The 20,735-nt window shown below is 38.1% G+C and overlaps 1 protein-coding gene across 3 annotated transcripts in view; it reads left to right on the top strand.

Annotated features, from left to right (window-relative positions):
- LOC106868887 (mitochondrial 2-oxodicarboxylate carrier) overlaps positions 1-20,735 on the top strand; it is a 48,060-nt gene that overhangs the window by 21,528 nt on the left and 5,797 nt on the right. For all 3 annotated transcript variants that reach the window (XM_089365171.1, XM_089365170.1, XM_089365172.1), the window contains 4 exons: positions 5,208-5,337; positions 8,798-8,905; positions 15,372-15,536; positions 17,103-17,284. In XM_089365171.1, the coding sequence (XP_089221297.1) occupies positions 5,208-5,337; positions 8,798-8,905; positions 15,372-15,536; positions 17,103-17,284 (585 nt within the window). The remainder of the gene's footprint in view (positions 1-5,207; positions 5,338-8,797; positions 8,906-15,371; positions 15,537-17,102; positions 17,285-20,735) is intronic.

Genomic DNA, 20,735 nt, shown 5'->3' with positions numbered 1-20,735 from the left:
TGTACCAGAGTTCCTCATACACAACTCTTCTGATGGTGCATTCTGAAACCTTGAGGTCCTTTGCATGGTTCTGATTGACTTACTGTTTTTTTTTATCAATTGTTTCTTGGACTTTTTGTACAAAGTAATGTGTCCCGATGGTATTAGGCTCCCACGCATGCGTTTTGCATTTAGTTGCTGATGTTGGATCCCCATCAGCAGATTCTAGCTCCTTTCAAACTTTGATAATGAAAGATTGGGCAACTTTCAGGAAGTGAGCTCTCTTTTTATTGCTATACTGTGCTTTTAAGGCAATGTTTACAGTGTGCCTTTTCATTTGCTGAGTCAACCTGATATCCAACGTTAATTTGAAAAGTAAGGTGAAAAAATCAAGTTAGAGCCTTTGAAAGAGGTGTCCTCAAAAGACCTGATGCATTCTGTATAATAGCTTCAGATTTTGGCACAAGACCAGCAAGTGCAAGGGAAGGAGTAAATTGATTACATTGCTCCTAGTACTCAACTGGTACTTCTTTTATTGACACCAAAAGGATGAAAAGCAAAGTTGAACTCAGAAATGCTGTTGAGCATTTCATCTGGCATTCTAATGTTTCTACCAGTTCTTCACCTTAAACATTTCCTGCATAATATGTGTATGCATGTATTTCAATATTATAAAAACTCACTGTGAGTTAAGAAAGAATATATGCACATTTTTCTATACTATTGATAGACTGTTTCATGATTTGTTGACCATTCCTCAAACCATGAAATAATCTATGAGGAGATGCCTTCCCTCTTTCTTCTGTTCATTAGCAATATAGAAAGAATGTTTTTACATTCTTTCTATTGTTATATTTAACCCACAATAGGGCTATGTTGTATCTAAATATATTTCAGTTCTTTTGTCTGTCTGTCTGTCTTTCTCTCTCCCCATCCATCCATCTGTCCATCTATTTATGTTTCATATATATACATATATATATATATATATATATATATATATATATATGGGAGAATTTACGAAAAAAACAACAGACGATGACAGGTGGTGTAAACAACAAAAGGATGTATTAGTTTGATGCTCGGGAATACAGAAAGTCTTTAATGTTTCGAGCTACACTCTTCAACAGAAAGAATACGGAGAAAACAAGGAGAAAAACATGGAGAAAAAAAACTGAACGGTCTTTACACAGGGTGCGATAGGTAAATTAACAACAAACAAGATGAGGATCCGTCAATTGTAAATAATGTAAATAATGTTCATAATTTTTCATCTCTTAAATATAGAACTGTGCTTCCATTTTACATTTTTAATTTTGCACATGTACATTGTTTTTGATTTTGTCATCTACACAGTATAGTAGGGTCAGTTGGCCACCATCTGTGAGAAAAACAGCATTCTGATGCAATTCACTCTGTCGTAAATTTGGAAATGACATGCTGAACTGCTTGGCATTCATGTCGGAAGCTCCAATACAAACATTTCAGAAGCTTTGGATGTCAATCTGAGGATGTACTGAGAATAATAAAAATCAAATATCCAACATTATGATGTTTGGAGTGATCACTAGTGATCACTAGTGATGGCGATGTTATGCCTCTGTTCATCTTCCCACATGGCCTCAGACTCACCATAGAGGCCTACATCAAATGCCTGGAGGAGGTAGTGCTGCCCTGGGTCAAGAGGGTGGCTGCTGGAAGACCCTATGTCTGGCAACAGGACTCTACACCATGCCAGACAATTTCTGCAACCACATTGCCTTAACATCTGGCCACCCAACTCCCCAGATTGCAATCCCCTTGATTATGTGTGGGCACAGTTAAGCGGGAGACCAACAAAACTCCTTGCAACACCAATGATGAACTGAAGACAAGGATTATGGCAACATTCAACAACTTAAACAAGGAGACCATCCAGAAGAGTTGCAGAAGGTTCTGAAGTCATCTGAAGGCCGTGGTTGAAGCCAATGGCGATTTTATAGAATAAATTTACTCTTTAGTATTTCAAGATATTTTCATGTAATTTTGGTAAATATATCTGTTAAAACAAGATGTCAGTGTTACTTTCATTCTGGTGTAATTTAGACAACAGTTTATTCACTGCACCCTGTGTGTGTGTGTGTGTGTGTGTGTGTGTGTATATATATATATATATATATATATATATATGTATATATTTCTCTCTCTTTCCCTCTCTCTCTCTCTACATATATATACATATATAATTATTAATTATAATTGAGGGTACATGAAGTACCAGAGTTGCTAGAAATAAGAGTCAGAAACTACTCAAATAAGCCACCATTTCATTGAAAATACAACAGATTAACAAAAATTGAGGGACGAGCAAAATTTAACTTACCATTGCAGCTGAAAGTCACAAATGAGGATCACAGATATCCCTATATCATGTGATTTCGAACTTTGAGATATTTCCCTTAGTTCTCATCAGTAGGTCTTGTTGTTAACCAGGGGTTAAATTTATGCTTGTTTCATCATACCTCTCAAAATTGTTGAAAGACCAGAGCCAAATTCAAACGATATCAGTGTATAATTATACATAAATGAATAAAGATACTATTATTATTATTAATAAATAATAACAATAATAATATGTGACCAGCAAGCATTAATTATAAATTTATAAATTTGCCTTTTTGGCTTTAATGGGAGCTCCTCTATGCTGATGATCTTGCTCTTATAGCTGAATCACTAACAGAACTAGAGAAAAAAATTCCAGACATGGAAGCAAGGTCTAGAATCAAAGGGCCTTAGAGTTAAACTAGCAAAAACCAAAGTCTTAGTAAGTAGGAAGGCTGACAAATCACAAATCCCTGCACGTAGATGGCATTGCTCGATATATAGAAAAGGCATAGGTAGAAACTCCATAAGATGCACCCAGTGTAAGCTTTGGGCGTATAAAAGATGCAGCAATATAAGAGGAAGGTCAACAGGGAAACTAGCTTTTGTGTGTGGAAGGTGCACAGGTTCAATAAACACTGAAAATGTGCAGAAAATAGACTCCATTAACTGCCAGGGGGTTTCTGTTATCTAGGTGACCAAGTAAGTAGTGGAAGTGGATACTCCGAGAGCGTAGCTGTGGGAATAAGATTAGGCTGGACAATGTTCAGAGAGCTTGTACCCCTGTTGGCAACAAAGGGCTGCTCTCTCAGAGTGAAAGATTGTTTGATGCTTGTGTGCGAACAGCTATGCTGCATGGCAGCGAAACATGGGCTGTGTCAGCTGAACACATGTGTAGGCTTGAAATAAATGAAGCCAGTATGCTTCACTGGATGGGCAATATCAGTGTACATGTTCGACAGAGTGTAAGCATCTTGAGAGAAAAGTTAGGCATAAGAGGCATCAGATGTGGTGTGCAAGAGGATGACTGTACTGGTATGGTCATGTGATGCATGTGAATGAGGACAGCCGAGTAAAGAAGTGTCAATCTCTAACTGTGTAGGGAACCTATGATAGAGGTAGACCCAGGAAGACATTGGATGAGGTAGTGAAGCATGATCTTCATAGAGGCAATGACTAGTGACCGAGACCCTTGGCGACATTCCTCCCCCATTTTCTAGCCTTTCTACCATCATTGCTATCTATCATATTCCTCTCCTTGGTCTTCACACCTTAGATTATTAGTACTCCTTATGTGTACTGAGTACAAGACAGCCCACTTGTACCGCAACAGAACCTGTCACACTCCTTCTACAGGTGATTGGGGAGGAAGGTTACCTTCCTAGTGATGGTGCCTCAGAAAATATCCTCAGTACATAATGTAAAGTGGTCAGCAAATGATCAGAAACAGAACTGGGTAGTGAGGTCAATTTAGTCCTGTTTTGTCAAGAGCTATTTAGCCTCTCTGGACACACGAGAAAGTGCATCCAGTACACACAGTAAAGTGGTTGGCAAATGATTAGAGAAAGTGTTGGGTAGTGAGGCTCATTCAATTCTACCACAAAGAAATTCACCCAGAATACTCTATAAAGTGGTTGTGGATAGGAAGGGCTTGACAGTACCCATCTTCAGAACCAACAGCTCCCAGTAAAGAATACTGGGACCGTAAATCCATTCCAATCCATACTTGCATGGAATCCAGTCCACGTCAGCAAGGAAAACTAATGTAAAATGAGGATGATGATGATGACCATTATAGACTTGCATGCATGGTGTGTGTGTCTGCATTTGTGTGCATGCGTGTATATGTGTGTGCACAAGCACATGTATATGTGGCAGCTTCCACATAATTTATATCTATCGTAATTCCATCCAGAAGGCATTAGCCAACTCAGAACTATAGTAGAAGATGCTTGTCCAAGCTGCAATGTAGTGGATTGAACCCTGATGTCTGTGGGTATGCAGTGAACTTCTTAACCACACAGCTATGCCTGTACTGCATCATTGATGCTTGTTTAGGTCAGATGGAAATGAGGCAGATTTATCTATGGCCAGATGCTCTTTGTGTCATCAATCCTCACCTGGCAGTATTTCCTCGTGATTGCATTATTTTAATGAAAGACTGGAAAAAAAATGACACCACTCACATGAGGGTGTCACTTGTTTACAACAATCATGTGATGTCAAGACGAAGAGGCACAAAGGAACACACACACACACACATACATGCTCAAAAACACATGCACAAATGCACACACACACATGCATACATGTACACACATGCATACATGTACACACACATGCACACATATACCTACATATATGTGCATGGTAGGCTTCTTTTAGTTTCCATCTACCAAATCTACTCACAAGGCTTTAGTTGACCTACGGCTATAGTAGAAAAAACACTTAACCAAAATACCATGACGTGGGACTGAACCTGAATCCACATAGTTGGGTTTAGTCCCACTGTGTGGCACCTTCTTTACCATGCAGCCATGCATGCACTTTGTATATATGCTTATATACACACACATGTACATATTTGTGTATGTATGTACATATATACCTATACACATAGATATGTATGTGATTCCAATAAAAATACAAAACAAACTAGAGAAAGAGAAAATATGTTAAATAATTGTTTAATTTCTATAATTAGTCCTCCTCCCCTCCCCCTCCTCCTCCCCCTCCTCCCAATCTTCTCCTCCTCCTCACTTGTTGAAGAAGTAATAGTAATGGTGGTGAAAGAACTACATATATATTTATAAAATAAATATGATAACTATATTTGTATTTTTGATGTAATTTTATTTTGATTTCAGAATGTTAGGATTTTATAAAGGAATTCTTCCTCCATTACTTGCAGAAACACCCAAGAGAGCAACCAAATTTTTTGCATTTGAAAGATACAAGAATTTGTTTGCATATGGGGAGTACATTCCTCAACCGATGGTAAGTTCTGAGATTTAGTATTCTTCATGTCAGGAATGGCTGTTTTAGTTAATGGATATCAAAGCCTGTAAAGCATTGGACAAAATTCTTTGTTGAACATTATCATCATCGTCGTCATCATCATCATCATATAATCACCACTACAACCACCACCACCATCATCATATAATGTTCACTTTCCATGCTGACATGGGTTGAATGGTGTGACAGGAGCCTGCAAGCTGGAAGACTGCACCAAGCTCTACTGTCTGCTTTGGTGTGGTTTCTATGGTTGGATGCACTTCCTGATACCAACTATTTTACAGAATAAAAAACACCATTTGAGCGTAAAAAGCACCATTTGAACGTGATCATTACCAGTGTCGCCTTACTGGCATGTGAAAAAACATTCAAGCAAGGTCGTTGCCAGTGCCACTGGACTGGCTTCTGTGCAGGTAGCACGTAAAAAAACACCATTTGAGTGTGGCCATTGCCAGTACCGCCTGACTGGCCTTCGTGCCCATGGCATGTAAAAGCACCCACTACACTCTCTGAGTGGTTGGCGTTAGGAAGGGCATCCAGCTGTAGAAACTCTGCCAAATCAGATTGGAGCCTGGTGCAGCTATTTGGTTTCACCAGTCCTCAGTCAAATCGTCCAACCCATGCTAGCATGGAAAACAGACGTTAAATGATGATGATGATGATAAACCAGGTGCTTTTCTTGTGGCACCAACAGCAGTGAAGTTACCAAGTAACTTGAAAGGCAAGACCACACTCAACTGAGGGAGGGAGTAGTAATGAGGGAGATGGCTTTGTTCCAAATGAGATGAGTAGAGGGACAGAAATAGATGTATTTAGTTATGTGCCTTAAAGACTTGAGTCCAAGTCTCATCAAGGTTGACTTTGGCTCCTTGGCTTTTAATCCTTCTGAAGTTGATAACAGACAATTAAGTACCAGTCAAATAAAACAGAGGTGGTTTTAATTAGTAATGTTTATAATAATGTCTTGGGTGCAGGTATGGCTATGTGGTTAGATATTTGCTTCCCAGACACATATTTCCAGGTTCACTTCCCTTGTGTGGCACCTTAGGCAAGTGTCTTCTACTATAGCCATGGGCTGACCAGAGCCTTGTGAGTGGATTTGGCAAATGGGAACTGAAAGAAGCCTGTTATATGTGTATGTGTTAAAAATTTTGTGTTAAACATGAGAATTCTTCTACAGAGACATTGAGCATGCTTCGGCAAGCTTACAATAAGGCAATGGGTCGTATGCAATATTTTGAGTGGCATGGGCGCTTAAAAAACAAAAGAATGCCCCTTGAAGATGATGAACAATCTAAAAGACCCTTTGGAAATGTGGAGAAAATTCATCAGGTTGTGATTGAGGATCGTCAGAGGACTATCAATGACATTTTGAAGCATTTGAGGAAGAACATTTGGCAAAAGTAACTGGATCTGTGGAGTGTGAAGAATTGGATTTTTCATGGCATGTGTGTGTGTGTGTTTGTCTTCCACCATCACTTGAAAACTGGTATTGATGGTGTTTATGTCTCTGTAACCTGGCGGTTTGGCAAAAGAGACTGATAGGATGTGTACCAGGCTGGAGCCACAGAGACAAGTAAAATATAGAAAAAAAATAGATGTTTATAAAAGTGTTTTAAATTTTATTTCATTCTTATTTTGTTCTTTTACTTGTTTTAAGTCTGTTAGCTTTTCCATTGGCCTCTATCTTTTTTGCTGGACCTCTAAGCTCTGGGGATGTAAATAAACTAATACCAATTATCAAGAAGGTGTAGCTGTGTGTTAGAGGAGTTTGCTTCCCAACTACTTGGTCTTGGGTTCAATCCCACTGCATGGCACTTTGGGCAAGTGTCTTATGATTGAATTTGGTAGATGGAAACTGAAAGTGCATATATGAGAATATATATGAGTGTGTATGTGTGAGTGTGTGTGTATGTGTGTTACTGTCTCCTTGCCTTAATTTTACGTAATAGTTGCAAATGAGCATCAGTTATGTGAGCAGTGTTCTTCATTCCCAGTCTTTTGTGAAAACATATCTGATGATTGGAATACTACCTTACTTGAAAACAGGTGAGGGTTAGTGACAGGGAGGGCATCCAGATGCATTCAGACAGCAAATTCTGTCTGACCCATGCAAGCATGGTAAGATTAGTCCACAACACTTTGTAAGGAGTACAGAGCCAGTTTCCCAGTTTCTCAGGTGTATGAGGTGGTATCAAAAGTTTCCTGAACTAGTTATGTTTAATAAAAAATTACTTACCTATGTTTTAACATCATCATCTTGAAAATAGTCACATTGCACAGCAATATACTGGTCCCAGTATTCCTGCCACTTTTGGAATCTGGCCTGGGAGTTGTTTTCTGTGAATGAGTTGAGGACCTTTTGCAATTTGCTCTTGAGCTCAACAATGGTGTTAAAACATCGACCTTTGAGTTGCATTTTCATCAGGTGCTAAATCTGGTGAATAGGATGAGTACAGAAGTGACACCATGTTGTTTTGGGGGAGAAACGCACAAGTGAGGAGAGCTTACTGACAGGGTGCATTGTCGTTGTGAAGAACCCAGATGTTAGGATTACCTGCATGGACCCATATGACAAACCAATATCAGCAATGTCATTGATTGTCCTCCAACGATCCTCATGCACAAGCAGATGAACTTTCTCCACATTTCCAGGTGTGATGCTTGAGACAGGTCTTCCAGATTGTTCATTGTCTTCCAGAGATGTTCTTCTGCTTTTCAAGTCTCCATGCCACTCAAATCTTGCATACAATCCATTACCTCATCGCTGTAAGCTTGCTGAAGCATGCTCAATGTCTTTGTAGCAGACTTCCCAAGTTTAACACAAAATTTCATGTTGGCTCTTTATTTCTGTCTATGACAAAATTGCAGACTATAACATATACATGATCACAAAAACACAAATTTCACAACTTGCAAAGTAAACACCACAATGTCACTCGGTACACTGCCCCATGAAGGTCACTGCTAGCTCTCACTGTGCACACAAACATGTGCTGCCATCTGTTGGTGCTCTACAGAACTAGTCTGGGAACTTTTTGATACCTCCTTAGACAAGATGCTGTCTTTGTGAGTGATTGCAAGGGCTCTTGTTAAAGCTGCTCAATATTAAGCAGAGCATAGTATGATGATGTTTTAGTCTGAACAATACAGACAAATATATCCTTTTATAAGACTGTAGGACACAGTTTAAAAATTTGGTACTATTTTCACCAGGTCGGCTGCCCCTCATAGAAATTTCCTCATTGTCTGAAATCCATGAAGTCAATGAAACAGGTGAAAATATAAATGAATATACGTCCTAATATTACTTTTAGAACAATTGTTTTTCCCCTGTAATTTTATATAAATTTAGCTAATTGACCACAGCAGTTTGTTTTCTTATGACATCATTGTTATATTCCTAATTCTTCCTTGCCATCTTTCTCTATCTTTCTAGGTTTTGACTCTAGCAGGACTATTTTCAGGTCTCACTGAAGCTGTTATTATCAATCCCTTTGAAGTGGTCAAAGTTAAATTACAGGCTGAAAGGGACAACATAAAGGGGGTAAGTAAGTGTATATATGATAATCATCACTATCGTTATCATCATCATCATCATCATCAACATCCATTTTCCATACTGGCATGGGTTGGGCTGTTCAACTGGAGCTGCATGAATTAGAGGACTGCATCAAGCTCCAGTGTCAGCTCTTGTATGGTTACTATGGGTGGATGCCTTTCCGAATGCCAACCACTTTACAAAGTATACTGGGTGCTTTTTACAGGGCACCAACACTAGTGAGATCACCAAGTAACTTGCAAGACAAACCCCCTTCACAGTGTGGTGGTTGTGGTGCAGTATTGAGGGCAGTGGCTTTGTGCCAAGTGATGAGATGTTAACATATGAAAGAGAAACAGGAACAAATACAGGAGATGTATGGTTACCCCAGTTGAAAGGGAAGGATGATGGCAGTGAAGATATGTTAGAGCATATCTTCCATGTGGAAGAAGGTTGAATAATTTATTTAGTTGTGTGTACATCAGCAAATAATAGGAACACTAAAGTGCCATGTTGAATAGTTAGTTTTGTCTTTCTGTGTTCTATTTCCAAAGCCTACAAGAGCGACAGCTTTGTTATTAATCCAGCTGGAGTTAATGCTGTAACTACCAGTTATATATTGGAGTCAATTTCAAAAGAACAGCAACTGCATTGATCACACATTCAAGATGAACACCACCTACATGACTTCAATGGTTGTAGTTACTTGATTTGTTAGGAATGGCAGCCAAGTCTCCTTGGTTGAATCACAACCAACTGTTTTAATTAAACAGAACACGTTGACAGTGAAGTTCATGATTTACTAAAAGACCAGATGATCATGACTGGAGTGCTTTTGATCAAGGTTGACCTGGAGATACACAGCAACAGTGTCAACCACACTGAATGTTTTTCTGGTCTGTCAGGACCTTCAGAAGTCATAGACCATAATCTGTTACCTTTCCCAAGTTACTATCATTCTTGAAGAATATATGGCGTTGCAGGTAGAGTCTAGTGGAAATGTGGCATTGTGGTCTGGTGCATAGGTAGAAAGGCAGGTTTGAGCCAATGAGATAAAGTAGCGGAGTACTAAGGTGAAAATGTAACCTTGTGTTCAGGTGACATTGTAGTATTGTACCATTGTATCAATGTGATCTACTACTTTAGTAAGGTAGTTTTGTGCCAATATGTAAATGTGGTTCTATGATAATGTATCAATATGATCTTGTGTCAATATGGCACAATGCAAAATTAAATACAGATAATCTGTTATAACAGGAGATAAATTAATTGAGTAATGATTATTTCCGATATATTTTGAGTGTTAAATTTATTATAAATTCTTTGTGTATTCACAAATAAACAAAGACATGATTGTATGGTAAAGAAGTTCACTTTGTCATAACATGTTTCTGGCTTCAGTTCCACTGTGTAGCACCTGGCCAATGCCTTGGATCAACCAAAGTGGTTTAACATTAGGTAGACAGAAACTGTATCTGCCAAATTCCCATGTATGGGATTGTTCTTCTTACCTAGTCCTATATCTTTTACTTGTTTCAGTCATTAGATTGTGGCCATGCTGGGGCACCACCTTGAAAAATTTTTAGTTGAAACAAAGCACCCCCAGTACTTCTCTTTTTTAAGGCACCCCCAGTCTCTTTTTTTAAAGCCTGGTACTTATTCTGTTCTCTTATGCTGAACTGCTAAGTCATCGGGGACGTAAACACCCCAACACTGGTTGTCAAGCAGTGGTGGGGGACAAACACTGGTACACGCACACACACATACATACACACAGTTTCCATCTGCTAAATCCACTCTCAAGGCTTTGGTTGGCCTGAGGCTTGAGTAGAAGACACTTGCCTAAGGTTCCATGCAGTGGAACTGAACCCAGAATCATGTGATTGAGAAGCAAGCTTCTTATCACACAGCCATGTCTGTGCCTATTGTTTACATTTTCTCTCTGAAATCTGCCGTTTTTATGCTTACCTTCACAAATATCCTGCCTTTGCTTTAATTAATTTTTCGAGTAATGAAGAATTTAGTAAAAAAAAAAAACTGCATCATTATTAAGCTGGTGCTTGGGACAAATCCACATGAAATTTTGATGGAAGGTTTTAATTTAGATCACTTTGACCCTTTTCTGTTGTAATACACTACTTTTGTTTCAATTAATTTTGAAAATAACGAAGAATTTAGCAAAATAAATTGTTAAGGTGGTATTTGGAACATAAATAAACATGAAATTTTGATGGAAGGTTTTAATTTCAATCACATTAAAACAGGATGTGTGTGTCATAGAAGCAGGAATAGCATCAGGTGGGTTGATATCAAAAGGGTTAACATTAACCTTCAGGCAGTATCAGTGCAACACAGTGAGTGTGTGACAAGGCTGACACTTTGAGAAACAGGTACAATCTATTTGATGAACTTGTGACATAGTTTCTGTCTACTTACTATTGCTTACAAGAGATAGGTTAATCCAAGGATAATGATACTTTTCTAAGATGTCAAGTAATGGAATTGAACCCGGAAACTCATGACTGTGAAGCATATATGCATGTACACACACACACACACACACACTCACAAGACTATAGTAGAAGACTGCACCTGGAACCATGCTGTTGGGAAGCAAGCTTCTTACCACACAACCACACCCCATTAAATATATATATATAGGCCACCAGCTATTAGGGTCTGAGAGATACTGTACTGTTGAGTGCTTTATGGATGTGAAACCCAGCTAACCCCATAGACCAACCATAACTATCTTTATCTAAATACTCTACTGCTCTGTAACTTAGAGTGTGCTTCTCTTTTGGATTTATGGTTTACTGATGATATATATATATATACACACATATGACAGACTTCTTTCAGTTTCTGTCTACCACATCCACTCACAAGGCTCTGGTTGACCTGAGGCTATAGTAGAAGGCACTTACTGAAGATGCCACACATGATTGGGAAGCAAGCTTCTTACCTCACAGCCACGTCTGCGCCTACATTATATATTTTAGACAATAAAATCTTAACCTTTCTAAACACTCTGTGACTCTCCTGACCCCTATAGCATCATCATGACATTTACCACCTTGTGAATGTACTTCCCACCACCACCACCACTAGGGGGTTTTACTACTCAGCTGGAAATCCTGATTTATCTGGTAATAATTGCTTTAACCTGGGTTACTTTAACATTGGTGTAAACTGGCTGTCATTATGTGTTGCTCTATAATGATAGCTCTTCCTTTCACATCACATCAACCACCACCATTATCACCAACACTATCACCACTACCACTAGCACCACCACAACAACAACAGCAATAACAGCTACTGCTACAAACTTTTTACAATGGAACGAGCAAACAGCAGTTTTACAATAATTAACTTTTAAAGCTTTACTCCATTGAATTTGGCACTCTTCATCAAGAGATATAGATTTGGTAGAATAAACGCGATGAAAACATGAGTTCTATGGCCCTCGAGTCACTTTTCTAACTTTCTGCCAATTATAAAAAATTTAAAAAAGATGTTCAGCAATATAAGAATTCAAACCAGTGTATTTCATGTGGAAAATACAGCAGCAACCTGGACTCTGTCACTTTTTGGTTTATTTTGAAATAGAGTATTCCAAAAGGGGAAACAATTAAAAAAAATTTAACATCTAACTTATTTTTGAATCATTCCCCTTGAATCATTCTCCTTTGAATTATCTCCCTTGCTTAGTAGTCTCCATTATCGTGGTTATTGATTTGAATTATCCCCCTGCTCAGAGATCTCTAGTATACTTTAATTTATTTAAATTATCTCCCCTGTCATCGTTAGTATTAATTTTTAATTCATCGCGATTCGCTGATGAAAGAGCTACAAATTGGTAGTCTTAAAGTCCTGCAGAGACTTCTTTAGCCGCATTCGTTTTGTATTAAATTGCTGTCTAGGTCAGGTTTGCCTTTCATCCTATCATGTTTGAAAAAATAAAATACCAGTCTAACACTGAGATTGTCTTCTTTTCTCTCTTTTTCTTTCTGGATTGTACCCATAATTAAAAGATCCAATCATATAATATTCTGTTCTGTTCAGAGAATTAAGGGTACTGGAATCTGATGGTTCACATGGTGGAGATGTAAACGGAACCCTTTCCCCCAATATTATTATTTCTTTTTAACCCAATCCCACAACTTCAAAATTTCAGTCTCCCCCCTCCCCCATTTCTTCATTTTTCACTTTTTCCAGAAATTTTATTTTTGCGAAATACGTACAAAAATACGGAGATTATGATTCTGAAAAACATTGTTTGTAAAATTTCAAAAAAAAAAAAAAAAATACCCGAAAGTGAAATTAAAGTGTTCATTTGAGGAAATATTGAAGCTGCTTGCTCCAGAGAAAATTATGGATTTTTTGAAAACAAACGGCATTATTGCCACAAGTAAAACGATATGAATGTTATCGCATTTTTGTGAGATTTGGCTGTTATTTCTAGCATGTGAATAGCCTGATTGAAGGCCAAGGCCGTAGAATCAGGAGGAGAGGGGTTTGGGGTAAATTAAATTTTTTGGGGAAAAAATTGAAATTTCACAAACAATTTTTTTTCAGAATCATAATCTCCGTATTTTTGTACATATTTCGCAAAAAAAAACAACAAAAAAACCCCCCAAAATTCCAGAAAAAGTGAAAAAAGAAGAAATGGAGGGGGTGGGGAATGGAAATTTTGAAGTTGCGACTCTTGAAAAATTATTTTTCAGAATCAGAATCTCCATAGCCTAAGACGTGAGATTCCATTAAAAAAAAAAAAAAAGAATTAAAATGTGGAAGGGTTCTGTTTACATCTCTGGCATGTGAGCCATCATCATCATCATTATCATCATCACTTAATGTCTAACCATCTTCAGAACTGTGTCATTCCCCAATGTTAACTTTGGCATGGTTTCTGTAGCTGAACATTCTAACCCTAACAGAACCACTTTACAGATTGTACCGGGAGCTTCTTTTGTAACCTCGGCACTAGTCAGGTCACCAAATTACTTGCATGACAAAATATTAAAAAAAAAAAAAGTAAAAACCCCTTCGACTGAATGAGTGTTTGAGAGAGAGGGAGGTGGCTTTATATCAAGTGTTGAAGGCTGGAGTATGATATTTGGACAGGCAAAGGTGTCTTGCTGTAGAGAAGATATATGGCTTCCCTGTAATATATAGGGGTGGGAGTAGCTAGAAGAGAGATAAAGATGGTAGTAAAAGTGTGCCAGAACATACACACAAGGTATAAGAAGAGAAGTATAAAGGAGAATATAGACTTGTATTCTCTATAAAACTCTTGAGTGAAAATAGTACTGCTGCTCTTGGCTTCTGCAAAATCTTCAGCCATATATGGCCCAGGAACACTTAAAACTGGCTCTTTAAGACTTTTGCTCATGGATTAGATGTCAATTATATTAAAAAAAAAAAAATCTATTCATCAGGAGAGAAGGCAGTATTCATGACACTACTAGGGCCTCTGAAATTGGTTTGAGGGAGGGAACGTATTCTTAAATTGGATACCTGGCCTGTGTGTTTGTTATGGAGAAGATTCTGCTAAAGGTACCTAAGATGCCTGGCAATAGCAGTTAATCGAGGTGACGGATTAAATGTACCACCTAAGCAGACCATGTGCAAAGAACCAAATCAAATATCACAAGGCATCTATTCTGGTATTTTGTCTGATCCTCTAATGATTCTATGACTGATCTACCGGAGTTTTAATCACCACATTTCTAGTTAGCTTTTTAATTTGGGTATGCAGGCATTTTGAAAATACTTTACTGAGTGACAACCATACCCTGCATAGTTACAGGCTGCTTTTTGGCAGAGCATAGCAACCATTCAGTCACCTTGCCGGGATACGATGAAGTCATGGGACTGCAGCATGGTGGATTGTGAAGAGGTAGCAGAAGAGCTCAACTGAGCCAACATTGATGCTGAGCAGAGGAATCTTAGAAGATCAACGGTCAGTATCAACAAGCTCTATCAAGAGAGTAACTGTGACACATCCATGGTTGTGTAACCAGCTAATGAAAGATTCACGATGACTCAATCTCTCAATTCAAATTCATAATTATGGAATTGGATGGTGAAAGAGTCATGGGATTTTTTTGAAACAGCACAACCAAGAAGAAGAGCTTATGACTAACACTCCCTTCTTAACTAATGATAGCATTGACTTAACTATCATTCTTTCCCCCACTATGCTTAAAAAAATAAACTACAGCCAACAACAACAAAAAGTGAAATTCAATAAAATGACCACCCACTCCAATATGGTTCTGAATACTCTACCCACCCCACCGCCATATTTACATTTGAACAGTGTTATAAACGGACTTATTTTCAGATGTCTCAATTACCTAGTAAAACATACAAATACTAATTATATCAGTTAAATTAATTATTTAAATAATTATAAACTTTTAACTTATAATTATAATTATCCATTTTTTAAAAACCTGAACAGCAAAAGAGTACTGTTGCTACTGCCAGAGAAATATTCAAAGAACATGGATTTGGTCGGAATGGATTGAATAAAGGATTAACATCAACTTTAGGCCGACATGGAATCTTCAACATGATATATTTCAGTCTTTACCATAATGTGAAGAATACATTTCCTGAAACTGAGGTAAATTTTCATCATTGATTTTTAAAAAGATTATATTTTTACCAAAAATGTAAGTGTGTTGTATTACAAAATATTGGGTGAAATCTTCCTGGAAACCATCCACATGACTAGCTTCTTAGAATCCTGAAAGTGCACAAATTTGAGGATGAAGTCATGAATTTCTTCCCAAAGAACAATGAAGAAGTAAGAGACAGTTCTTAATGGTGTCTAACTACAAATAACATGATTGTAAGTTCTATCTTGACAGAAATATCTTCTGGGATATTTCAAAGTGATAATATATTTGATCATTTTTAAGATGGCAAGCTGGCAGAACATTAGAATGCTGGGCGAAATGCTTAGTGATATTTTGTCTGTCTGTACATTCTGAGTTAAATTCCGCTGAGGTTGACTTTGCCTTTCATCTTTTCGGGGTTGGTAAATTAAGTACCAGTTGCATACTGGGGTTGATCTAATCGACTTGTGCCTAGAGTAGAAAAGAATATATTTGGTTATTACATTATTCTGTGATGACATCTTGGTGAACTTCTTCCAAAAGAACAATAAAGAAACAGAAGATAGTTTTTATGGCATCCAACAAGACACACCATGGTTATAAGTTCCAGCCTAATTAAAGAAATAAGGAATATCTAATGGGATATTTGAAAGTGATAATATTATTTATTTTATTGTACAGGGTAGGCCAAAAGTCAGACACAAAATAAGTTTATTACACTCTGGAATTGTCAATGATATACTTCAATTTTTCTAAAATTGAATAAAATAAATAAAGTAATAATGAATACACATGTACATGATGAACAAAATTAATAATAATAATAATAATAATAATAATAATAACAACAGTGGAGGCGCAATGGCCCACTGGTTAGGGCAGCGGACTCGCGGTCATAGGATCGCGGTTTCGATTCCCATACTGGGCGTTGTGAGTGTTTATTGAGCGAAAACACCTAAAGCTCCACGAGGCTCCGGCAGGAGATGGTGGTGAATCCTGCTGTACTCTTTCACCACAACTTTCTCTCACTCTTCCTTCCTGTTTCTGTTGTGCCTGTAATTCAAAGGGTCAGTCTTGTCACACTGTGTCACGCTGAATATCCCCGAGAATTACGTTAAGGGTACACATGTCTGTGGAGTGCTCAGCCACTTGCACGTTAATTTCACAAGCAGGCTGTTCCGTTGATCGGATCAACTGGAACCCTCGACGGAGTGCCAACCAACCAACCAACCAACCAATAATAATCCTTTCTACTAAAGGAACAAGACCTGAAATTTGTGGGGAGGGAACTAGTCAATTACATAGACGCCAGTGTTTCACTGGTGCTAAATTTATCGACCTCAAAAGTATGAATGAGGGACAACCAAACCAATTCATTGTCTTCATGTTGACGTAAAATTTTAAGATACAGATGGTCCACAACTTTAGAGTGTCGTCAGTATTGTCAAGCAAGTTATTTAAAATAAATGGTGGTGATGGGATGGGGAGGAGTGGTGGTAGTGATGGTAGCAATGGTGGTGATGTTGTGTGAGGTGATATAATTTCAACATTTTTTTCTTTTTATTTTATAGGACAAAGTTTTGGACTTTTTAAAGAAATTTACTGTGGGCTTTATTTCTGGTGTTCTTGGATCTTGTGCTAACATTCCATTTGATGTTGCCAAGAGTCGTATCCAGGGCCCTCAGCCAGTTCCCGGTGAAATAAAATATCAGAAATGTTTCCAGTCTATGCACTTGATTTATAAAGAAGAAGGGTAAAGTTAACATTAATTTATACACTGTAATCTTGTCTTATGTCCAGGGCTTCATCGCTCTTGAAGGAGCAACCTCTACCTGGACTCCTACCACTGTCTGTCTCTGGTCAGTTGTATCCATGTAGACCCCAGGTATGGGTGAGATTATCTCGCCATCTTGTTTTTGGTTGGCCTCTTAATCTTGTCCATTGCCTTGGTGTCCATTCTGTCATCCTAATTGTCTATCTTCATTCATGTGATATGGCTACCCCATCTATATTTGTTCTCCTTGATGGTTTTCATGATGTCTTTGAATCTTGTGTGCTATTAAATCCAGACGTTGAAATGCATTTAGGCAGTGTATATGGCAGAGATGTTAGTGTTGTAAGAAGGCAAGGATGGCTGTGTAGTTAGGAAGTTTGCTTGGCAGGCATACAGTTCTGATTTCAGTTTCACTGTGCAGTACTTTGAGTAAGTATTTTCTACTATAGCCCCATGCCAACCAAATCCTTATGAATTAATTTCGTAGATGGAAACTGTATGAGGCTCATCTTATACGTGTATACTGTTTGTGTGTGTATGTGCATGCATGTGTGTGAGTGTATGAGAGAGAGTGGGGGGAGATAGTATTTACATTCTTTGACTACATAAGCTACAGTCAGTGTTCTTTGTTTCATTTCTGCATGTCAGCAAATTGTTCTGTGGTTCTGCACTTCTTAAGATGTACAAATAAAAAAAAAATTTGCTTAAAAAGTATGATAGTGTTAATGACAAAATAGTCATCCAACAGTAAAACAATGCATCGAAAATACATAATTCATCTCACCCACTGCTTTTCAGTGTGGATGGTACTTTCCCCTAGACAACATTAGAAAATTTTAAATGGATATTGGGGAAAAGAGGGCATGATCGAAAAAGGGTAGTAGCATGATGAACACATCTTTTAATTATCTTAATTTTCAAAAACATTATCAATTTTTATTCTCTATGCCAGTCCATTCACCCATCCACTTTCTCTGACCACTGTTCTTGGGAGGGTCATGGGTGTAAAACTCTCAGGTACCTTCTCTATAGGATCCTATTAGAACCAACCACCTTTACACTTTTTGGTTGGATTCTCAAGCGTAACCAACTGAGACTATGGATATTATCCAACCATCCCATTCTTGGTCTACCTTTGGGCCTCCTGTGCAGTTGACATGGGTTGAAGAATCTGTCTTTTGAGTTATTTCTGCAACATTCTAATCACATGTCTGGAGTACTGGAGATATAACCTCTCAATGCAGAGTAGTATGAGCTTGACCTAGAGAAACTCTCTGATCTCCAAGCTATGCACCTTATTGAGTCATGTTACATCAGTCATCAGGTAATACTAAGTGGTTGACTTAGTATTACTTGATGACTGATGTAAGTAGACTGCAAATAGTCTTTTAACAGTGATCAACCTGTCATCAGTAATCAGTACTTTTGTGATGTGTATTTAATTTTGTTGGATTGCAGCAAATGGCATTGAAAAAGTGTTAGTAAAAAAAGGGGAGTGTTCTGGTCTAATATGTGCTAACCTGGGAAAAAGATGTAAAAATTAATTAAATATACGACAGCCATGGTTATATATGATCCTTTATGTTCGGAAACTTTATTCAGCCGAATAGCAAGTTTCGATGTTGAACTAGCAGATGCCTTCACCCTTTTGATACCAACCCGCCTGAGACCACTAATGCTTCCATGATACAAACTTAACTTTTTAGTGTGATCTAAGTTAAAACCTTCTGTGGTGTGATGGAGGAAAAAGACAAGAAGCAAAAGGACAGAATGAAACGTTGGACCTTACCTCGTAAACCGCAGCGGAGTAAACAATCGCTCTAGATCAAAACACGTCTTCCTCGTAAGCTCTCTGTCTTCTGACTGGCCCCATGTGCTGGCATTCGACAGCGTGTGTCCGACTTCCGGTCTGGCTTCACTTCCGTTTGCTTCATCTCTCTTCACCAACAACACATAGCTCATCACAGCCCATAACACCACACCTCCCATCAAAATTTCTTGTTAATTTATGTTCCAAATACCAGAATGGACACCAAGACAATGGACAAGATCAAGAGGCCAACCAAAAACAGGATGGCAAGATAATCTCACCCATATCTGGGGTCTACATGGCTACAACTGGTCAGAGACAGATTAAATTATTCAATAATATCAAAATTAATTAAAACAAAGGCAGTGTAATTTCTTTAGAAATATAGTAACAAAAGGGTTAAATTGTCTTCATCAGCATGTAAATTGTATGCAGTGCTCCCAGTATTAATATAAAGATTATATCTTATCTCACACAAGTAAATTGGTCAAATTGCTTATATTATTCAAGAACTGTATTTAATATTCACTATTTGTAATGTTTGTGGAGGCACAATGGCCCAGTGGTTAGGGCAGCGGACTTGCGGTTGGAAAATCGCAGTTTCAATTCCCAGACTGGGTGTTCTGTGTGCTTATTGAGCGAAAACACCTAAAGCTCCACGAGGCTCCAGCAGGGGGTGGTGGCAACCCCTGTTGTATTCTTTCGACCCAACTTTCTCTCACTCTTTCTTCCTGTTTCTTGAGTAAAAAGCTGCGATGGACTGGCGTCCTGTCCAGCTAGGGGGGAACACATACACCATGGAAACCAGGAAACCGGCCCTATGCTCCACAAGGGGCTGAGAGGATTTCCATTTGTAATGTTTGTTCCTATGTCAGTTATCAAATCACAATAATTATTAAGATAAGTTCATGTATGGTTTTATTATCAAGAAGTTTGCTTCCTAACTGATGAGGTTTCAGGTTCAATCTCATTCCGTGACACCTTGGACAAATATCTTCAACTACAGCCCTTGGCTGACCAGTGCCTTGTGGGTGGATTTGGTTAGTGGAAACTGTGGAAGCCCTTTGTATTTGTAAATATATGTGTGTGTGTTTGTGTATGGTGTGAGTATGTGTGTGTGTGTGTGTGTGTGTGCGCACGCATGAGTTTTTGTGTCCCCTTGTCTTGACATCACATGGTACTTGTAGATAACTGTCACCATTACACGAGTAGTGTCATACCTTTCCAATTTTCCATGGAAACATGTCCAGCCATTTAGAAATATCACCACGCTTAGAAACTGCTGAGAATTGGTGACGGGAATGGCATCTGCTTGGATAAAATCTGGCTCAACAAATTTTGCTTGGAAAAGTAAATGTTAAAACAATGATAATAATGATGATATTTCTTTGTCTGTCTGTCTGTCTCTCTCTCTCTCTCTCTCTCTCTCTCTCTCTCTCTCCCCACCCCAAGATATATATATCCCAACCACCCAACTTGTAACGAAATTTACATTGCTATGTTTTGAAAATCAGCCACCCAATCAAATTTAAATGCTTATTCGTTGATTTGAATTATATCACATAACATTATATTGCATGTACAATCACAATTTTAATTCAGTATTCATCACAATTTTCT

The sequence above is a fragment of the Octopus bimaculoides genome, chromosome Z (assembly GCF_046866305.1).
Source record: "Octopus bimaculoides isolate indiv1 chromosome Z, ASM4686630v1, whole genome shotgun sequence".
NCBI classification, from domain to species: domain Eukaryota; kingdom Metazoa; phylum Mollusca; class Cephalopoda; order Octopoda; family Octopodidae; genus Octopus; species Octopus bimaculoides.
This window is presented reverse-complemented; position numbering and strand designations above follow the sequence as displayed.